This window comes from Hemiscyllium ocellatum, chromosome 4 (assembly GCF_020745735.1).
Source record: "Hemiscyllium ocellatum isolate sHemOce1 chromosome 4, sHemOce1.pat.X.cur, whole genome shotgun sequence".
NCBI lineage: Eukaryota > Metazoa > Chordata > Chondrichthyes > Orectolobiformes > Hemiscylliidae > Hemiscyllium > Hemiscyllium ocellatum.
This window is the reverse complement of record NC_083404.1, coordinates 119,339,429-119,359,986: the sequence shown is the minus strand read 5'-3', so window position 1 is coordinate 119,359,986 and position 20,558 is coordinate 119,339,429. Positions and strand designations below refer to the sequence as shown.

Below are 20,558 nucleotides of genomic sequence, written 5' to 3'. Positions count from 1 at the left end.
AGTTCCAAACTTCCAGCTCAGCACCTTCCCATGACCTGTCATACCTGCCAATCTCCCTTCCCACCTGTCTGCTCCGCCCTCCTCTCTGACCTATCACCTTCATCCTCGCCCCCATCCACCCATTGTACTCTTTGCTACCTTTCCCCACCCTTCTCTCTGACCTACCACCATCATCCCCACCCATATTGTACCCTTTTGCTAGCTTCTCCCCAGCTCCACCCCTCCTCCCATTTATCACTCCACCCTGGAGGCTCCATGCCTTCATTACTAATGAAGAGCTCTTCCCCTGCTCCGTGGATGCTGCCTGAGCTGCTGTGCTTTTTCAGCACCACTCTAATCTAGATTCTGATTTCCAGCACCTGCAGTCCTCACTTTTGCTCTGAGGAATGTGATAAGCAATTAAGTAACTTCAAATGTTTCTTGCTTTCAGAACAGGTAACTCCTTCTAATCACAGAGGCACTTGCTCCCTCCGAATTCACCAACCTCCACCTATGAGAATTGCTGAAGTGCATAGTTCGAAACAGCTGAGCTGATATTACACGAATACATTAATTTAAAGAAAAACAGAGCTTTCATGCACATCTTAGTTAAAATGCTTGTCAATTCACCTTTGTTGACTCAATTAGGTTTACTGATCATAGTATACGATGAGGCCTGAAATCAAGCACAGGAGTTGTGATGTTCAATTAGCACACACCTATTGCCTCTAATTCAGACAACAAGACACCTTAGCACTGCATTCTCATTTACCTGACCATAAGATGTGGTGATGGCTAAGTGTGCTGATGAGTGGGTGTGTGCCTCAGCAAAGCATGCATAATCCTGAGAATGGAAGTTTGATTGCAACATTTAAAGAGCTAGTCTGCATTTCTTGAAGGCATGATGCAATTTAGTTAGCCAAATTCAGAAATAGATCTTAATGTTAGCATGCTGCAGAAAAGATACAAGCATTGCAGATTACAGGCTCCATTGTTCTCTGATATTGCATTGAATTCTAGGGTGCGATAGGTGGGGAGAGATGAGATTTCATCTGTGTATAGAGTGCTTAAAAAGCACAGGTAGTGGGACCAGATAACTGTCACGATCATTGTCAGTTCGGACCTGAATACAATGCTACAAGATGTTCAGCATCCTTCCACATGTGGTCAAGATCAGTGAATGGATGCATGTATTGCACTAATGCTTCACACAGCAGTCAGTTCACCCCACTTCTCAGACCTTCCAGCAATCTCTGTCAATCACCACTTATGACAAATGTTTTGCCGCACTCAACAGTTTTAGGTGCTGCAAGACTCACACTAATATCTTAGGCTCGAGTGCCCGGTCACATACACAACATTGCCAGGTACATCATCCAACCAGATTGCGTTTACTCCCAGTGACACAATTCCCACTTTATTGCCGGCCAGGGTCATGCACAAACCCAACACAGCAAGAATAAAGCACGGCGTGATGGCCTCACTCCCAAAGGAATGGTGCTCTCCATCATTAGAATGATCTTTACTGAGATCATTATCCACAGCGGGCAGAAACTATCAATCATGATGGTCTTCTCATACCTAATTTACTTTCTTATCCCACTAATCCTCTCATCTGTCAATCTCTTATTTTCAAGTTACAAATGGTAGAAGTGTGCAAGTCTAATTTGTCTACTGCTCTCACCTCAACACAACCATTTGTGCATTTCAGATACTAAAGCGCCTCAATCTTGGTCAGACAGTAATGGAAAAGAAAGAATAAAGATGGGATGGACAAGGAAGGCTTGGTCAAGGAGCAGTAGCCTAGATGTTGTCACATGGATAATAGGCACTTAGGCAATTCACAATTGATTTAGCTCAGTTGGCTGGATTGTTCGTTTCTCAGGCAGTGTGATACCAACAGTGTGGGTTCAATTTCCATTACCAGATTGAGGTTATCATGAAGGACTCTCCTTCTCAACCTCTTCCCTTGCCTGAGGTCTGGTGGTCCTCATGTTAAATCGCTTCTGTCTCAAATGAGAGAGCAGCCCCTATGGTCTGGTAAGACTATGGTGACAATACTGTCAATTCACAAGAGTGATTAATGTTATGGTATGAATGATCTAATCATCATTTGCTCACCAGGGAATGATTAACTGAGTGGGTTAGTTTATTTAAAACAGTAAAATGTTCTAAATTATGAAGCAGCCATCACAGCATAACAGCTGATTTTTCTGTGTGCAGTTTGCAGACCTATAGCAGATGAACTGCGAGACAGAATCACAACACCATATAAACAAAGTACATGAAGTCTTTAAAGATGAATTTGGTTAAAGACAAGTTACACATAAAACATCACCACCTTACTTTTCAAAAGATTTTTTAATTATTTAAAACAATAAATGTCCGTGAGTCTGCAAAATGTGCAAATAATTTGATCTTGCATCCAAATTTCTTGATGATTATTTGCCTATGGTTACCACTGAATGTCACAGTCATCAGTGATATTGTCTATCATTGTGTCAAGTTATTTTTCTTGAATTACAGTTGCTGTTCCAGAATTCACTTATTCTAGCACGCTATAGACAGTTTATTCCAGATTAGTCACTGACAAATCCAAGCCATTTCAATTGGTTCATATTTTCTTGGCGATAGTTGTTTTTTACCTTAAAATCTGTGGCTTATTTAACACACTGGATTATTCTAATTCTGTCAGTTTTAGCTGTGCTAATCCAGTATAATTTCTTCTTCATAATTAGCTCTAATAACTGTCCAAGCTTGTCAACTTTTTCTTTTTGTTGTCATTAAAGCCTTCACCCCTTCTACTTATTGTCTTTGGTTTCTTCTATGCCCTGCTATAGCTGACATTTATTTTTGAAAGGACTTCTTGTGAAAGATTTACAGTTCCTTAAATGCACTGTTTTTCTTCACTTGTTTTTGCTGATCTGTCATGTTCTCTAGCATTGCCATGTGCTCAAGTCAATGTTTCTGTAGCTGCCTCTGTTGAGCCTGATTTATTTTGCATGTGAGTTACTTCAGATTTTCCTGTACACTGACAGTTTATTTTCATTGGATTAATGATATAGAAATTGTAGTTCATTCCACTTTCTTGCATTCTCTTACAGTTCTTTTTACACCTTTCTGAGCTGAGCAGATATATCCCCTAAAGACTTCATCATCTCAGTGATGGTAATCTCAAATTTGGATTTATGCTGATTTTGCAGTTCAGCCATTAGCTCTTAAACTTTTATTTTCTTGCTCTTGTTTCTGTTTCATATGCCGTTCTGTGAGTAATTGAATAGTATCCTACAGTTTCTGTGTGTCTCTGATAGCTGACTGATTTCCATGGATTGTGATTAGTACAGAGTCATGTCATGCTGTGACATTTGCAATTGTTGGTGCATTGTTGACTGCGAAGTAGAAAATCTCCAATATCCAGGTAGATTGACAGTTCTTGAACTCCAACACAATAGTTCCTGCAGATGGAATTGGTGGAGAATTATATGCTGAAAGTTTCACATTTGATTTTTAGAGTTCACTGGTATAGTCTATTGGGCTCTTACCCTAGTCTATCTTAGCCAATAACAAACTGTCATCCATACTTTGAGGACACATATCTACATTTTATGAAACGCTTCAGAAGTGTGATAACATTGATATTTTCCATGTGATTGACAGTGTAAAAATTCTATTCACCACTTTTTGTCTCATTGTTTACATTGTCAAATTCTGGTCTGTTGTTCACGTCAGGTGCATGCTTCGTTTTGGAAACCAGGCAGACTTTACTGTAACTTTAAGGTACTCTACATGAGTGGTCAGTGCAAAATAATATGTAGCGGCTTCAGCCTTTTCTTTGGAGCACTGTCTCTGCCAATGACCTTTTCTGCCTCATGCCTTATGAAGTTCATTGAAATATGGACCTTACCATAGAATGCCACACCTTTCACATGTCTTGCTCTGTTTCTGTTTTCTAGTAATTTCTTGTAACTTAATTCCATTAAGTTTGTACTTTAGATATGTAAGCTTTATTGACGACCTATGAGGATCACTTCATACTTTGTTCCAATCTTAAGTAGTTATTTGCTTCTCTGGGTCTTTGTTTTATCAAGCAAGTCTTTCTGCAAAGCTTCCCCAGGACTGGTTGTGATCGCCAACTGATCAATTCTATTTGCTAGTTGTTCATCTGAAAAATCATACAGTTTTTTATTTATATCTGCTTATAGAGTGGTTTCTGGATTCTATAGGCTTCTGTCTAAATGACATAAAGTTTAATCTGACTCTAAATTGATCTTCTGATGTGGTACATTTTTTCTTGGTGATCTTCTAGCTCTTTGGTAGTTCAATCTGATCTATTAAGTCCATGTAGACTTTTATTCCCAATTGCTAATCAAATCTTAATGGCATTTTTGTCTGCATTGTGGACACCCCCTAATCTAGAAACCATAGATCTGAATGCTGTTTAAACATTGTGACATATATTAGATATATTGCTGTATCTGACTTTGAGCTAGAAATTTTTTCTGGTCATTCTAACAGATTGCCTTTGAACTTTCCTTGCTAGCTATTGATCTGACATACCCTGATCAAGTGAATTAAACTAACCTCTGTGCCAAGCAATGTTTTCAACAACCTCTGATGCTGTAACAAACAGACTTCCAGGCTTGTTTCACGCACTTTAGCACAATTAAAAACAGTCAACTATGTGTTTCATCTCTGGATTATCCTGCTTGCTGACTCCTCAAACATGATAGACCTTATCAACATGATGTTCTCCACCACTGTTGACTACGTAATTTTAAATAATAATAGTCTAGTAATTATCTGTGATTAATTAAGTCAGTAGTTTAGTTTATTTAAAAAAAAATCATAAAATATATAGCAGCCATTACAGCAAGCCAACTGATTGTTGTGTGTGTGTGCGCACATGCACGCAGCTTATAGGCACCAGCAGACTGCATGGCAGGGTCACAACATTGTATGGCACACCATACAAAATCCTTGAAGATGATCTTAAAGGTAATGTGCACATAAAACAAATGGTTTACATTTATTTGCAACAGACCATTATTTAATTTCAAAATCTAGTTTGGAATGGTTGTGTGTTTTTTTGCATTGTGACCAAGTGGACACTAATGGGGATGATAAGTTGTGCAAATACTAATTAATGGTGAACTGATGTTGTGCTTTCCGGTAATGCAGTCAAACATGTTGATGCCAGCCAGACAGAAGCTCTGTTAGTTGCCTCCTTCCACCTTACATTTACTCATCTTGCTTCTCTTTTAAATGCCCCGGAGCGAAGACATTATGAATGTGACCAGGATACCAGACATTGATTTGCATGGTGTGCTGAATGCAGTCACTCATTAGGGTAGTGGATTTCCTTTCGGAATGGAGCTGATGAACTTTGAGAAATTGGGCAATTTTTAATGCAGGTGTTTTGAGGAAACTAAGCACAGGTGTCCATAAAAAAACAACAAAAACACCCCAGGTCTTACACAGCACAGTCACTCACTGAGCCTTCTTTGTGTGGGCAGTAGTGGTTTGGGCTAGCTGGCTGATGAGCTACAAGGGCAGTCACACTGCAGCAGTGGTGGGAGGATGAAAGTGGACATCAGCTTTGTGCTCTATGGAACAACTGTGACATGCCCAGAGCCGTGTCTCAGGTAACCAGTCGGAGGACAGACTACTGAGCAGTGTATGTTGCTCATTGCTGAGGTTTAGACAAGAGAGTTGTCTCCTGAACCCTTAAAATATAGCCTCTTGATGACAGCCCAGCTCTCCCTCATCCTTCCTGATGAAGGGCTCCTGCCCGAAATGTCTATTTTTCTGCTCCTGGGAAGATGCCTGACCTGCTGTGCTTTTCCAGCACCACTTTAATCTTGACTCTAATCTCCAGCATCTGCAGTCCTCACTTTCACCTACTGGACAGAATTGACATCCCTCAAGCCTCTTTGAATATTGACACCGTCATGGTTGTTGACTTGCATAACAACAAGCTGACCTTGCTTGAAAGTTCCTGAACTTCCACTGCAGCACAGTTTGCCACCACTTGTACCATGCAAAGGACAAGGTCCTGGAAATACTTAAGCCATGTTGGTGTTTCTCCATAATGTTTGATATTGACCACAAGCTCCCCAACACACAAAGCATTTTATTGTGCAGGCTGTCACAAGCAGACCCTGGCTGATGTTCCTAATTCATTTCAGTTCCAGACAGGATACGGCAAAATGTTAAGCTCCTGGAGAAGAAATGATGAACTGGCTCCCATTCTTTATTCACAAAACCCCTCGGTTGGTTGAAACAGGGTTAATTAAATAGGATCCCTGCTCCTGTGGATAACTTTTTTCCCAGAATGAACGAGAAAAAGAGCAAAGTCTTTTTTTCAGTTAACAAACATGGAATTTATTTATTACTAAAATGAGAGAATTTGCAATGCAATACACACTGGTTAGAAATGAAAGGCAAGTCCAAAGGATATAAGTGAAGAAGGAAAGATGTACAGATCAATCTCTGAATTATTTGCGAAGATCTGATAGTTGAAGAATGTGACTGTGGCAGTACAGGTTCCTAGTAACATTGACTGTTGAACTTCAAAATGTTAGATTAATTACCTTTAGTTCTGGAGTTTGGTTGAGATTCTGTAGTTCTGATTCCTTTTGACTGTGATTAAATTCCAGTATTCAGGTGAGAGACAGAGTCCTTTGTTTTTGCTCGGATGCTTGCTAGCTAGCCAACTTCTATCACCCAGAATATTTGAACGTCTTCACATGCAATGCAGGGTAACTGTGAGATAGTTCTCACGCTGAGACCTTCACAACACACTCGAGTAGAGTTGAAACTGACCTTATGTGCAATAGGTGTCATCAGCCCTTCATTATCGGTTTCAGAGATGACAGTCCAGTCTGGTAAGACTTGCCTCTTTCTCCCCATTTGGAGGTTTTTTGAAGGTCCCTCTGCATACATTCATTCTATGACTCTGTCTCTCTCCATGAAGCCATTTAATGTATACCTGGATCAGCCCAAATTAAATAAAAATGCATTTTGGAACTAAGGGCTCAAAATGCCTAATATTTCAGGGTTCTGACTTGTTACTGGAACAATATCCACCAATATTCTTCATCGGTTGCCCTGTTGAGGTTCATTTCAGTCCTTTGCTCCATTCTGGCTCTCTGACCTATATCTCAGCATGTACATCCTGGCTTTCTGACCTATATCTCATGGAAATTCATCATTGAAGATATGCAGAGTGCCAGTCTTCGAGCTGATAGTTGCGAACGCAAGGGAAGAAAAGTAATGATCTTCATCATTACAGTCATATTCTTGTTACTTCACTGCCCGCTTGGGTTCCTGGAAAATATCATGAAGGTGGGGTTGTAGTGGGGATGGATGTTCAGGGAAATAGGATATGCACACTTATTTCATCTGCAGCTTTTAGAACAGGGTGAGGAATGAGGGAGATGATGAATTGTGAGAGGGAGGCGTAGGTATTAGGAATATGATCATCTTTGATAGTTGAAATCCCAGCACTCGACCAAGCTTCAACAATGGTCATCTCAATAATGGCCAGCACCGTCTCCTTCCTTGGGGGCTTGGGCATGGAACCATGCCGGTCTCTCACCAGGTTATTGCTGCTGCGTTTCGTTGTATCTCATTTTGTTTCTCAAAAGAGTGGGATGTGAAGCAGTGCGATCTGTTTGGATGATGGCCCTGGCTAAGTTGAATAGCTGGCAATGTGATCAAGCTGTGAGATTTGAGTGTGAAGTTCGCAGCCGTGGTAAACATAGAAGACCGAGGTGATGCATTTGAATATTAGCTGCGAGTGTTAATTTGCAAAGCTTGTTGGTGTGTGAGAAGTGGCAGTCTGATGAATTGAGTAATTGGTGGGAGGTAGCATCTAAAGATGCATGTTGAGCTAATAACCTTCTGTAAGAACATAAGAAAGAGGAGCAGGAGTAGGCCTTCTCGCCCCTGGAGCCTGCTCCGCCATTCAATAAGATCATGGCTGATCTTTTCATGGATTCAGCTCCACTTTCTTACCTGCTCACTATAGCTCTTAATTCCTTTACTGTTCAAAGATCTACCTAACTTTGCCTTAAGAACATTCAACAAAGTCTCAACTGCTTCACTGGATAGGGAATTCCACAGGTTCATAACTGTTTGGGTGAAGAAGTTCCTCCTCAACACAGTCTTGAATCTGCTCCCCCTTATTTTGAGACTATGTAACATTCCATTCGGATCCCTGGGGCGAGATTGTGACTGTGACCTCCATGACTGTCCATGTCCACTTCCTTTTGGATAGAGGGTCTCTGATGCATCACATCATTCCCAATTTCCAACTCCACCTCCAAGACCCTCTGGACGGCCTCAGAAACTATTACATCCCACACTCTTCTGTGTTGTCCACTTCTTTTCTATTTCCCAGATCAGACCCATTTCCTGTGCACAGATTGGTGTACTGCCCTCATTGCTTTGAGGATTGGGTTAATCAAGCATTATAATCCTTCTGTTCCTTTTTGGGAGAATTCAAATCTTGTAACTGTTTCAAAACCAAACAGACATATTTTCAGACATAAACTCAATGGATTCAATTCAGGATAAATGAGTTTTAGGGATTGAGAGTAAAGTCGTATAGTCACCTTAAGGTGAGCTTGGAGACAGCAGACTCGTACAATTCTCTGAGCAAATTGCTGAATTAATGGATAGTTAAGGACCATTTTCCACCCAGACCAGAGATTTTGACTCACAGAAGGAGGAAGACAGCAACAGCAAGTGGGAGGACAAGCAGGTTAGCCTGCTTAGGCTTTGATTGATAAAAGAGTGTATCTTTTTCATTTTTCCCTTTACATTCTACCCTAAGAGTTACTGCAGGTATTACATCAGTTTTAACTTCAGATCTAAATTCCACAAGAAGTGCAAGGATTTTAAGAACATCCCCTCCTAGCAAAGGAGACCAGGTATATGATGAATTCAGAAATTCTTAGAACAAGAGTAAGCCATTCAGTCCCTTAAGTCCATCTACTTATCCTTTAGATCATGGCCCATCAGAGTCTCAAATTGATTTGACTACCTTCATAGAATGAAAATTTTTTCATGTCTTCAGAATTTCCATTTACCCAGCAACTACAGCCTTTTAAAAAATATCATTCATATAATGTGGGCATTGTTGACTGGGCCAGCATTTATTGCCTATTCTTAATTGCCCTCAAGATGGTGAGGTGAACTGATGTCTTGATCTGTTGCAGTGCTTAGGATGCATGTAAGCCCATAATGCTGTTAGGAAGAGCATTCCATAGTTTTGACCCAATGACAGTGAAGGAACGTTGACATTGTTCAGGTTGGTATGGAACGTTGACATTGTTCAGGTTGATATAGTATGCGACTTGGTGGGTCGTGGAGGGTGGAATCTTGCAGGTTATAGCGTTCCATGTATCAACCGCCTTTGTCTTTTAGGTGGTAGAGGTCACAGATGTGGAAGGTGCAGTCTAAGACTTGGTGAGTTGTTGTAGTGCATCTTGTTGAAGGTATATACAGTTGCACTGTGCATTGATGGTGAAGAGAACAAATGCTAAGGGTGTTTGAAAGGGTGCAAGTTTATCAGATTCCTCTGTCTTGGATGGGTTCTTGAGTTGCTTGAGCTGCACTCATCCAGGCTAATGGAGAGTATTCCATCTCACTCCTGCCCTCTACCATAAAGATGCTAGGCAGGTTTTCAGGAATCAGGAGATGAGTTATGTGCCACAAAATTCTCAGCCTCTTATAGCCACATGGTTGGTCTAGTTCAGTTTCAGGTCATTGGTCACTCCCGCAATGTTGGGCAATGAATTCAAGATTTTCACTGCATCTTACAATAAATCCATTGCATAATGTTTCCAAACATTGACCCGTTATTAAGGTGTAATGTTAAAACTCTTTCCACATGATCCTGACTGCTGTATTGACACTGCAATCTTCAGTCACAGTAAAATTATCATAATTCTTTGAAAAGTTTCAGGTTCCCTTATCAATGCCTTTTTGATCCGAGGTTTGAGTTTGCAAGCTGGTGCCGCTTTTAAGAGCAGCCATACGTTAAATGGAACAAATCTGCCTGTACTGGAGATACCATTATTCCTACCATCATGCACCTTACTATTTTATTGTGTAGGCCTCTGGCCTGTCTAACAAGCTTGAAACTTTCTAACCTCGGAATGAGGGATGGGTGCCTGCATCTGACATTGTCTTGCTTTCTCATGCTTCTGTTGACAGATCATGGGTCTCATAATTTCAAGGCCTTAGAATGAATAGTACAGTTTTTGTTTAAAGGGGTTAACAAAGCCAATATATTTTTGTTAAAACTACATCAATAATACTTGCTGCAGTCAACAAATTGTAACTGGGACAAATTTATTAACTACTACTTTACTATAACAACGGGCAGAAATTAATGGCAACAAACTCATATGTGTCAAAAAGATCACATTATACTTTGATAATAATGGTAGAATCTTGTTTTCATTGTCACTAACAAAGCTTTAAGAAATAAAATAATAAAATAATTATGTCCAAATTTATTGACAATCTTTTTTCCTCCTTCCTGGGCAAAATGTCACTGTTATCCTTCCGATAGGTTTGCAGGTAGAAAGCCCATAAATGTCAACTGGTGTCTTTTGTTTCCTAACTGCTTCTAAATACAATATAATCCTATATAATGTTTGGGGCAATGGGTAAGACCTAGGGCAGCCATAATTGAGACCCTTAGGTGACTGCTTCCTGTCTGTCCTCAATTTCCAAGCTAGCGGGAGATGGTAGGGGACAGCAAGGAGTGGAAGTCTGGATGATTATCTGGGGAATGGGCCAGCCTGATGACAGTCCCCTTTTCTGTTCTTCCTTCCCATCCCAACCTCTGCTATCCGGCTCCTCCCACTTCTCATCATTGTCTCCTCCCCTCCTGGCCCTAATAACACAGCCCCATTTTCTCAGAAATCCCTGTACCACCTCTTCTGGTCCCACCAAATGGACACCATTGGGACTGACAGTCACCCCAGCAGTGACCTTTCTTTTTTTTCTTTTTTTTAATCAGCCCCCCTTCTCTTGAAACAATCAAGAGGAGAGTCCTTGAACACTGGTCCAGCTCTCTCAAGAGCCAGCTCTCAGAGTGAACAGAACCTCTGACATTCCTAATTTTTTTTCTTTTTCATTTTTTTCTTTTTTTTACCAGCAGTGACCTTTTCAACTAAGTCTCTCTGCTGTGAGTGGAGGACTCCAGGCCAATAAGCGATCCAGCCTCCACCCAATTAACATTCCACAGAGCAATAATTGGCTGTGGGGCAACTATCAGGAGCAGGACTAAATTCACTGGAGGCTTATTTTAGTTGCAGGGCTGGAAATTCCATGCTCTTAAAAGACAGATATTCACCCACCAAATGTTTGAACCAGCCATGAGGGGAATTTCTCTCTCCTCTTGATTTATTTTTAAATCAGTCTGTTAGGATATGTTAAGACACAGCTCCATGGCCATGGCATAGACAGAGAAAATCCAGCCCTTCAAGCCTGCACAACCATTCAGTGTGATCATGGCTGATCATACGATTGCAGAATCCCAGTCCTGCTTTCTCTCTGTATTCTTTGATTCCTTTAGCTGCAAGGCTCATGTCCAGCTCACTTTTGAAAATATCTAACAAATTGCCCGCAGGAACATTCTGTGGGAGAGAGTTCCACAGGTTCCAAACTCTCTGAGTGAAGAAATTCTTCCACAAGACATTCTGAAGTTGAGCTTAAACCCATACCTTATGGCTCAGATATAGGGGCACTACCACTCCATCTCAAGATTGTATGGAAATTGGTCTTTTGATAATTAAGGTAATTAATATACCTAAACCTGAGCCTATTGAAACCAGTTCACATTTTTGGTTTCAGTAATTCTGTGAAGTGAATTTCTTTTGAAATATCTGTAGTGCTTTCATTTAAATTATACAACAGAAATGACCAACATTTAATTTATTTTCATATAATAAATTATTTAATGTTTTTCAAGAAGGGAACACTGATGGTATAACTTCACCTTGAAAGGCCTCTACTCCTTTTACACACCTCACAAGTACTTGAACCGGGCTGTTCATTAAAGATCAGCTTTTTCCCAATGGTCTTGAACTCTTCCTACTTGATTCTATATTTATATTCTCCTTTTAATCAATCATCAATACTTTAGTTTAACCAAAAATTCTTGTCTCACTTCACAGGTTCAGGATGCGGTGAAGTGTAGAGTTGTAGACCGGCAAGAGGAGGGAAACGGAGACTCTGGGGGATCATTTCAGAATGGACATGCGCAATTAATGGTATGGTCTTCTATGTAAAAAATATGTCCTTGCGTTGAATACTTACTTACCTTTCTTGAGTGATTGCTTTTGAGCAATACTTTGACATGCTGCTATATTGGCTGAGAATTCTTTCAAACTGGTTTTCATGCTTCTCCCAGGACATAACATGGTTGTCAGTGGATAGACAGGATTGATAATTCTGTCACCTAATTGCAATGCAGTTTATTGGGATAGACTCCATTGGAACCACAAATCTATATTTCTGCTCACCCTTTTTTGTGCCTGCATTTTTGGGAATTAACATTCTTCATTGTGTCAGTTCAGTAGATATGGCATTACATAAGGGTTTACTGTAAAACCATAACGATTTTGTGTGTCCATTCTAGAGTTAGTTTGTAGCTAGAGATGTTACTACAGAAATCTATGTATCTATGGGCAACTCTGCACCAGTGGATTCCTGAACTATTAATGTCTTCTCAGTATCAACACTGAAGGAATAAGGCTACTCAAACAGAAGAATATTTTGTTTTCTTTCTTGTTCGTTTCATCTTCACAAGATGGTAATTCTTATTCTGGTGAGTTTCTGTGGGGACCTACAGTTCATAAGACCAAAGAACACAAGAAATAAAAGGAGGAATAAAAGATTTTGCCCCACAAGACTGCTCCCCCATTCAATAGGATTATGGCCAATCCAATATTCCATAATACCTGATTCTCCTACTGATCAAGAATCTATCCATCTGAGTGTTAAATATACGCAAGAACTCTGCCCTCACATTGTGGATGAACTCACAAAATGAAGGGACAAGCAAGAATCCAGGGCTAGATTTTACTGTATATAAAATGTGTCCCAATCTGAACAACCTTTTCATCAAAAATCACAGAGATGTATCTCTCCTAATCTAGTTTTAGGAAGCAGCTCAATGTTGGGCTGAATGGCCTGTTTCAGCATTGAGATAAAAGATATGGAGACTGTAGCAGTGCAGTGATAATGGCTTCCCACAAATTAATTATTAGTTTCAGATGTTTGACACAATTGCAAAACATACTTAAGATTTTACTTTTTCAAATAATCAAACATTCACAAGATTCTCTGATGTATTTTTTCCAATGCTGTAATATACTCTTATGGTAGCGATGTTGGGAAGAATTAAACTTACAAATAAGTAAGTCACTTTAGAGCCCTTTTTAGTTTTTTGATGAGATGGTTATTCAAACTGTATTTTTTTAATAATGTGCAAAAAGTCAATGGGCAGTATTGATCATAGAATAACAAATGGGGACAGGAGAATGATCCAGCCCTGCCATTCAGTAGACCATTGCTGATCTGAGTGTGGCCTTGACTCCATTTTCCTGCCTGTCCCGTGGAAACTTTGACTCCCTTGTCAATCAATAATCCAGCTGAAGGTACAGCACAGGCTTCAAGGAGCCAGGAGGCCCCTCAGTTCAGGCAAAGCCCTGGAATCCCTGCACTTCATGATCACTTTACAACGTACATCACTGCCACTTAGCTTGCTTAGCTAAACAGCCACACTGACCAAAACTTCAGGCTTCAGTTTTCCAACAGAAAGCCTTATCGATACTGCAGACTAGATTAGATTAGATTACTTACAGTGTGGAAACAGGCCCTTTGGCCCAAATCCACACTGACCCTCCAAAGAGCAACCCACCCAGACCCATTCCCCTTCACCTAACAATACGGGCATGGCCAATTCACCTAATCTGCACATTTTTGGACTGTGGGAGGAAACCGGAGCACCCGGAGGAAACCCACGCAGACACGGGGAGAATGTGCAAACTCCATACAGACAGTTGCTTGAGGTGGGAATTGAACCCGGGACTCTGGCGCTGTGATGCAGCAGTGCTAACCATGCATTAAATTTTAACTCCATGGCCACAGAGTTGCAAGGCACCTCTTGCTGCTGTTGTAGTTACCTGGTTAGTAAGCTTTATCAGTCAATGAGCCATAATTGAAAATCGACTCTTGTATTGATTGAATACTGAGGAAAACGTTTTGTGAATTATTTGAAGAGGAGGTACATGTTCCTTCACGTTTGCTTTGGTCATTGGACATTAAGAAAAAATGCAGCACCCTATGACCTTAGAATTGTAATCTTATAGAGAAGAGGAATCTAGCCACAGTCCACTAAACTCCTCCGTGTGAATTGGAAGAGTGGCAGGCGATGATATCATACCATTTTGCAAAGACATCTCCACGAATTCTGGTTTCCTTCAAGTTGTGAAATTTGAACGGGTTGAGAAAAGATTTATAAGGATGTTGCCAGGGTTGGAGGATTTAAGCAATAGGGAGAGGCTGAACAGGCTGAGGCTGTTTTCCCTGGAGCATCAGAGGCTGAGGGGAGACCTTATAGAGGTTTATAAAATCATGATGGCAATGGATAGGGTAAATAGACAAAGTATTTCCCCTGGGTGGGGCAGTCCAGAACTAGAAGGCGTAGGTTTAGAGTGAGAAGGGAAAAATATAAAAGAGACCTAAGGGGCAACTTTTTCACACAGAGGGTGGTGCGTGTGTGGAATAGGCTGCCAGGGAAGTGGTGGAGGCTAGTACAATTGCTACATTTAAAAGGCATTTGGATGATTATATGAATAGATAGGGTTTGGAGGGATACGGGCCGGGTGCTGGAAGGTGTGACTAGATTGGGTTGGGATATCTGGTCGGCATGGACGAGTTGGACCGAAGGGTCTGTTTCTGTGCTGTACATCTCTATGACTCTATGAGTGAGTTGGTATGATCATTAAACTGTATCTTTTTTCCACAACCAATCTTGTTGAAATGAGAAACTAGGAGCTGCAGGAACTTGGTCCATCACCATCAAACAAAAGATCATGATACCAACTGAGACACATCCAGTATAGAATACTTGTTTGTCATTCAGATCAGAGAGTGAGGGAAATTCAGAAGAGCTATACCCTGCAGTCATCAAAGAAAGTAGAGCGCATGAAGTAAGATAAGGCTGACGTAACCATTGAATCTCTCCAAAACTGAAATGTTGCTGTGGTCTTAGTGCATTTGTAGAGAGGCTTGCATTGTGCTCAACCTGTATAATTCCATCTTTTTTTACTTCTTCTTCTTGGAATCTGTTTTGCTTTATTTAGAAATGGAAGTGGGGCTATAACAAGTTGACTTTATTCCTGTCTTATTTTTATGAAGATATAGCGAAAATAAAAATGTTAAAGAAGTAATGATTTGTCTTTGAATTCCAGTGGATACAAGGGTAAATTATGTGATACAAGGGCACAGGTGCCACATCTCACTTGGGAACGTGGACTCGAGAATTGGGCACAAGGTCACTATGCACCAGTAACAGTGCTTCCCATTTTCCGGTGTTTTAGTTGAGGCCTGTGCTCTGATTTGTGCCCCTATCAAATGAGGCTTACAAACAGAGACTTGCCTTGCCAAATTTACTTTCTAGTGGATTCCTCTGAGCAGTTTACACCTTTCTGGCCCAACGCCCGTCCACCTTTTTAGCATTGAGATGGTTCCAGTTCCACTGAAAAGTTAGTTCTGTGGCCAGAGAACCATGTATTACCAGCATGGTGCACTTTACAGTCAGTGTTTGTTACACTCGTCTCTGAGCACTAATTGAGTGAGTACTGATTATTGAGGCAGGCGAGGAGCATTAAATGTCAGGGGGAAAGAAAACACACCCAGCAGCAATATTTAACCTCACTTCTAAACTGTTTTTCCCTAACTTTTATAGACTGACTTTGAAAAGGATGTAGATATGGCATGTAGATCAGGTAAGTGACGAAATAATTTTGTCTAAGATTTACAATCGTGTTCAAATGGAATTTTATTTTCTTCGCTCTCCTCCAAAAGATTCCATGCTGTGGTTCATTCTACAGGTGCCCTCTTCTCCTTTGGCTGAGTAATCAATATTGTTGTGTGCGTCCTCACAGCAGTGATCATTGACTGTAATAAAACAAACAGAAAAGGCTGGAAATGAATGGCAGGTCTGCTAGCATCAGTGGAGAGGGTAACACAGCTAATATTACAAATCAGTGGCCTTTTTGTCAAATGCTGTTGAAAGGCCATCAAATGAAAGACTATCAACCTGAAACATTGGCTCTGTTTCCCTTCTGCAGTTACTGCCAGACTGGCTCAATGTTTCCATCATTTTCGGTTTTAATTTTGGATTTCCAGAGATTTTAATATTGGTAATCATTGGCTGGGCATTCTGCCAATTGTGGCAAGATCTAATCATCTGAGCGCAATCTTATCCTTACCTGATGCCCCCCCACCCAAAAAAAAACATTATCGATAGCTGGTCAATGGATAATCATCCACCGTAAATGATTTCTCTATTCCCACAAAACCAGCAGCACTGTTGCTAATTCTGGTGCCATATCTGATATCCAAGCTGGTTTTATTGGAATGTGAATGGAATGGACATGCTTCATGCTGTTTTTTCCCCTGTTTTAATAATCCTGCTGTGCTGGTCTTATTTTAAGAATTGCTAACACTCTGCTTGATGATCTTGGGCTAAGTTTCCTTTGAGCTCCTGCTCCACTATTGTAACCTTAGCGGAAACCCTGCTTTATATGTACAGAAGGCCACTGTGGGGGGAGGGGAACGGGTGAGTAGAATTGTCTCACTCATCTTGGTGTGACATGAGCTAAAGGTGAGAACATTGCAAAAATACAGAACAAATGAAAATTTCAGAATCGCAACATCGCCAAAAATGTGTGCGTCATTTTTCCCTCAAGCCCGGTGACTTCAGGAAGTCATCTTTGGCTGTAGTTACCTATTTTCATTTGGAGTTCATTAAAGATCCAACATACCTTACTTACATGCCACATCTCCTCTCCTAGATGGCATAAATACAGAGTAGGTACATCTTGCGAGTGCACCTTGCTGGGTACTTGTCATGTCCATGGTGCAAATGCTGCGTTGTACCGTGGTGCTGCATGCTGCATTGCTTCCACCTTGCTTGGGCTTTTATTCATTTAAATTGGCATCAGCAAATCTCCAGTATCACCACATTATTACATCTGCACTCAGATGATCTCACACAACACCCCAGGCTTTCAACACTTTATAGCTCAGAAATGCCTCCAACCTGCATTGTTCTGCCAAATTGTCGTGCATGCACCAACAGACATATCACTACACAGGATGCAACATATGGCTCTTAGTTTGTTTTCATGGCATTCACTCACTTAATTCTAGGCTGCCATCCTCACATTGCTTTCTTCATGCACTTACTTCAAAACTGCCAAGTCTCTGTGTGCATCACGTGGTTTTCATAGTGAACAGGATCATCATGCCCAGTTACAGGCTGACAGCGTCTGTGGCTTCCATTGCTCTTAAGTTCAGAGGAGAGGCAGGCAGTTATATATACTGGGCAGCACTGAATAGTTAAAAGAGTGGCATCATGCTATATCAATTTGCAGCATGTGCCAGTAGTTCACATGGAAAATACACTGCATATGGTTCAAGTAAATGGCCATCTATGAATGTCAAAGGTGCCTTGACCTTAGTGGGGAAAGATCAATTTATGGATACCACAACAGTCAATCAAGGGCAACTCTATTCCAGTCCAAGTGATAGGCCACTATCCGTTAGCTGCCTGCTCCTACCTCAGCCCCAAGATAAATGACCTTGAAGTCCAGAGATTGTAGATCAAGTACAGGCAACACCCTGTCCTAGAGCATTTCCAGATTCCCTGTCTGCAAAGTGAGCAAAAGTTCCTTTCATCTTGACTTTGCATTCAGTAATAATGATCAGACAGAACAGTGTGAGAGCTTACAGCATCTGAAATGGGGCAGCTCAGAGCCAACCAATATCATCCATGCTGGAAGTGCCATCTATGAAGAGAGAATCATAGAAAAGAATCATAGTGCAGAAGCAGGCCATTTAGCCCATTGAGTCCATACCATCCCTCTGAACAGCATCCGCCCAGGCCCACCCTCTCTGCCCTATTCCCATAACTGTGCATTTCCAATAGCTATCCACCAAGGCTTTACACCTCTGGACACTATGGGTTATTTAGCCTAAACTACGCATCTTTGGACTAAGGGAGGAAACCGGAGCACTCGAGGGAACCCAGTGTAGATTGGACAGACTTGGGCTGTTTTCCTTAGATCATAGGAGGTTGAGAGGGGCCATGATTGGGATGTGTAAAATTATGCCGTGTGTAGATAGGGTTGACAAGAAAGAAACCTTTCCCCTTGATGGATGGATCAGTAACCAGGGAACATAGAGTTAGGTAAGGAGGAGATATAAAGAGAAACTTGTTCACCCGAGGATGATGGGAATTTGGAACTCACTGATGTCAGGCTGGTAAAAGGAGAAACCTCATAACATTTAAGAAAGTTTTTGGTGAGCACAAGCATATAAGGCTTTGGTCCAAGTGCTGGAAAATGGAATTAGAATATTTAGGTGGTTGATTTTGACTAGTAGAAAGTAAGGACTGCAGATGCTGGAGATGAGAGTCAGAAAGTGTGGTGCTGGAAAAGCACAGTGGTCAGGCAGCGTCCGAGGAGCAGGATTCCTGAGGAAGGGCTTATGCCCAAAAAATCGATTCTTCTGCTTCTCTGATGCTGCTGATCTGTTGTGCTTTTCCAGCATCACACTTTTCGATGATGGTTGATTTTGATTAATTAACATGAATGTGATAGACTGAAGATCTCAGTGATGAGTGCTTCCCCTTTTTGCCTGCATGATTCACCAATAAAGCTATCCAACAGGTTGGTTGTGTACTTGGTAAGTGGAACATTGTGAGAAAAGCCACTTTGAACTGTGGATTACCGGCTGCTATAATTGTCACCCATCAGAACACTTGCACTGAAAATGGGAAAATTCCAGCCAGGGTTTCCATTGATGTTGCAATAGAGTGAATGAAGTGCAGAGGAAACCTTTATTTTCTGTGCTTTACTGACTATTTTAAGAAACTTGTCCGGTTGTTGCAACTGAACCCTTATTAAGAGCTCATGTCACAACTGGACACTGTGCGTGGATTCCTGAGTGTGTTTGTGCATACAGTCAGTAAAGTATCGGAAATAAACATATTATGTGTTATTTGTTTATGGTGTAAAATATAATTTCCAAGACCCTCTCAGGAGTGACTTTAGATTAAGACTTTATCTGATCAGTTGCCTCTGAATTTCCTCGAAATACATACAGCCAGTATTTCACTTGCTGTTCTAATCGAAATTATGTGCTTTTGAACTGCATATTTCAGAGTTAATATTTCTCCTTGAGGGAAGCTGAGTGTGGGTCCTGATGGATTGTTTTGCAACACTACTTGAGACACAGTTTTAGTTATTTTTTATTTAAATTCATATTCTTTTTAGTTTATCAAGGTGAAGGATGTCAGCGCTGGGGAGTGGAACACTTTTCTACTTTGAGAAAGCAGTGTCAGGATCAAGCACTCCCAGGTTAGGAATAGCATGGGCTAGATAACTGATTAAAGCTCCCTCTTACTCTGCACCGACACCAATGTCTTTTTCCCAGTCATGTAATGACACCAGCTAACTATACGTCCTCTCTCTCTCTGTGAAATCGTAAGTTTAGCGTTAATGTAAACTGGGGGATTATCACAGAGTAGCTTGAGACCACCTGAATATTGTACTTAATTGAAATGAAAAATCACATTTCAGAGAATCTTTTCTTTGAAATAGATGCCACAGAAAGGAAAGTTTAATATATCAGAGAGAAAACAGTGATGCAAGCTAAGTGGGGAGATTTTTTTAAAAAGTTTTGTGTTTTCTAATAATTAATTTGCAGAAAGCTCTGTGGGTGTAACATTTTGTATAAAACAAGCATCACAGTGTTACTTAGGGTTAAAATAGAGATTTTTGTGAGAATATTTAGATGTGGGCACAGTGGGAACATGCCTATCAATAAACTTGCTTATGCATGTTCTGTCAGGGTAAAGAAGATGTAAAATCTATGTTCAAATAGAAGGAAAGAGTGAGACTAAGGGAAATAGAACAAGACCAAATAAATTGTTGAATCTGTTTATACATAAAATAAATATATCAACTTGTGTTAAAGTAATTTACTATTTATTGTTAATATTATAGCAATAAAACTATTCTTATATTTGAATAGCTTCACTACCATAATGTTAGTGTTTTATTGCAGTGCACACAAAGATAACAAACCCAGTCACCCAGTGAGAATATAGCAAATAAATTCACATTTATGTAAATAGAGCCCTGAATGAGATTCCATTAAACAGCTGCGAATATCTGGTGGCCCTGTTAGTGATTTCCTGTGCATGTGGCATTTTGCGACATGTTGCTGGCTATTACACACTCACAGAGCTATCCGGATAAATC

At 40.6% G+C, this 20,558-nt stretch overlaps 1 protein-coding gene across 4 annotated transcripts in view; it reads left to right on the top strand.

Moving 5' to 3' along the window:
- The window catches only part of LOC132815498 (adhesion G protein-coupled receptor B1-like), a 177,660-nt gene that overhangs the window by 131,205 nt on the left and 25,897 nt on the right, over window positions 1-20,558 (top strand). For all 4 annotated transcript variants that reach the window (XM_060824471.1, XM_060824470.1, XM_060824469.1 and 1 more), the window contains exons 9-11: window positions 12,174-12,269; window positions 15,974-16,013; window positions 19,569-19,652. In XM_060824471.1, the coding sequence (XP_060680454.1) occupies window positions 12,174-12,269; window positions 15,974-16,013; window positions 19,569-19,652 (220 nt within the window). The remainder of the gene's footprint in view (window positions 1-12,173; window positions 12,270-15,973; window positions 16,014-19,568; window positions 19,653-20,558) is intronic.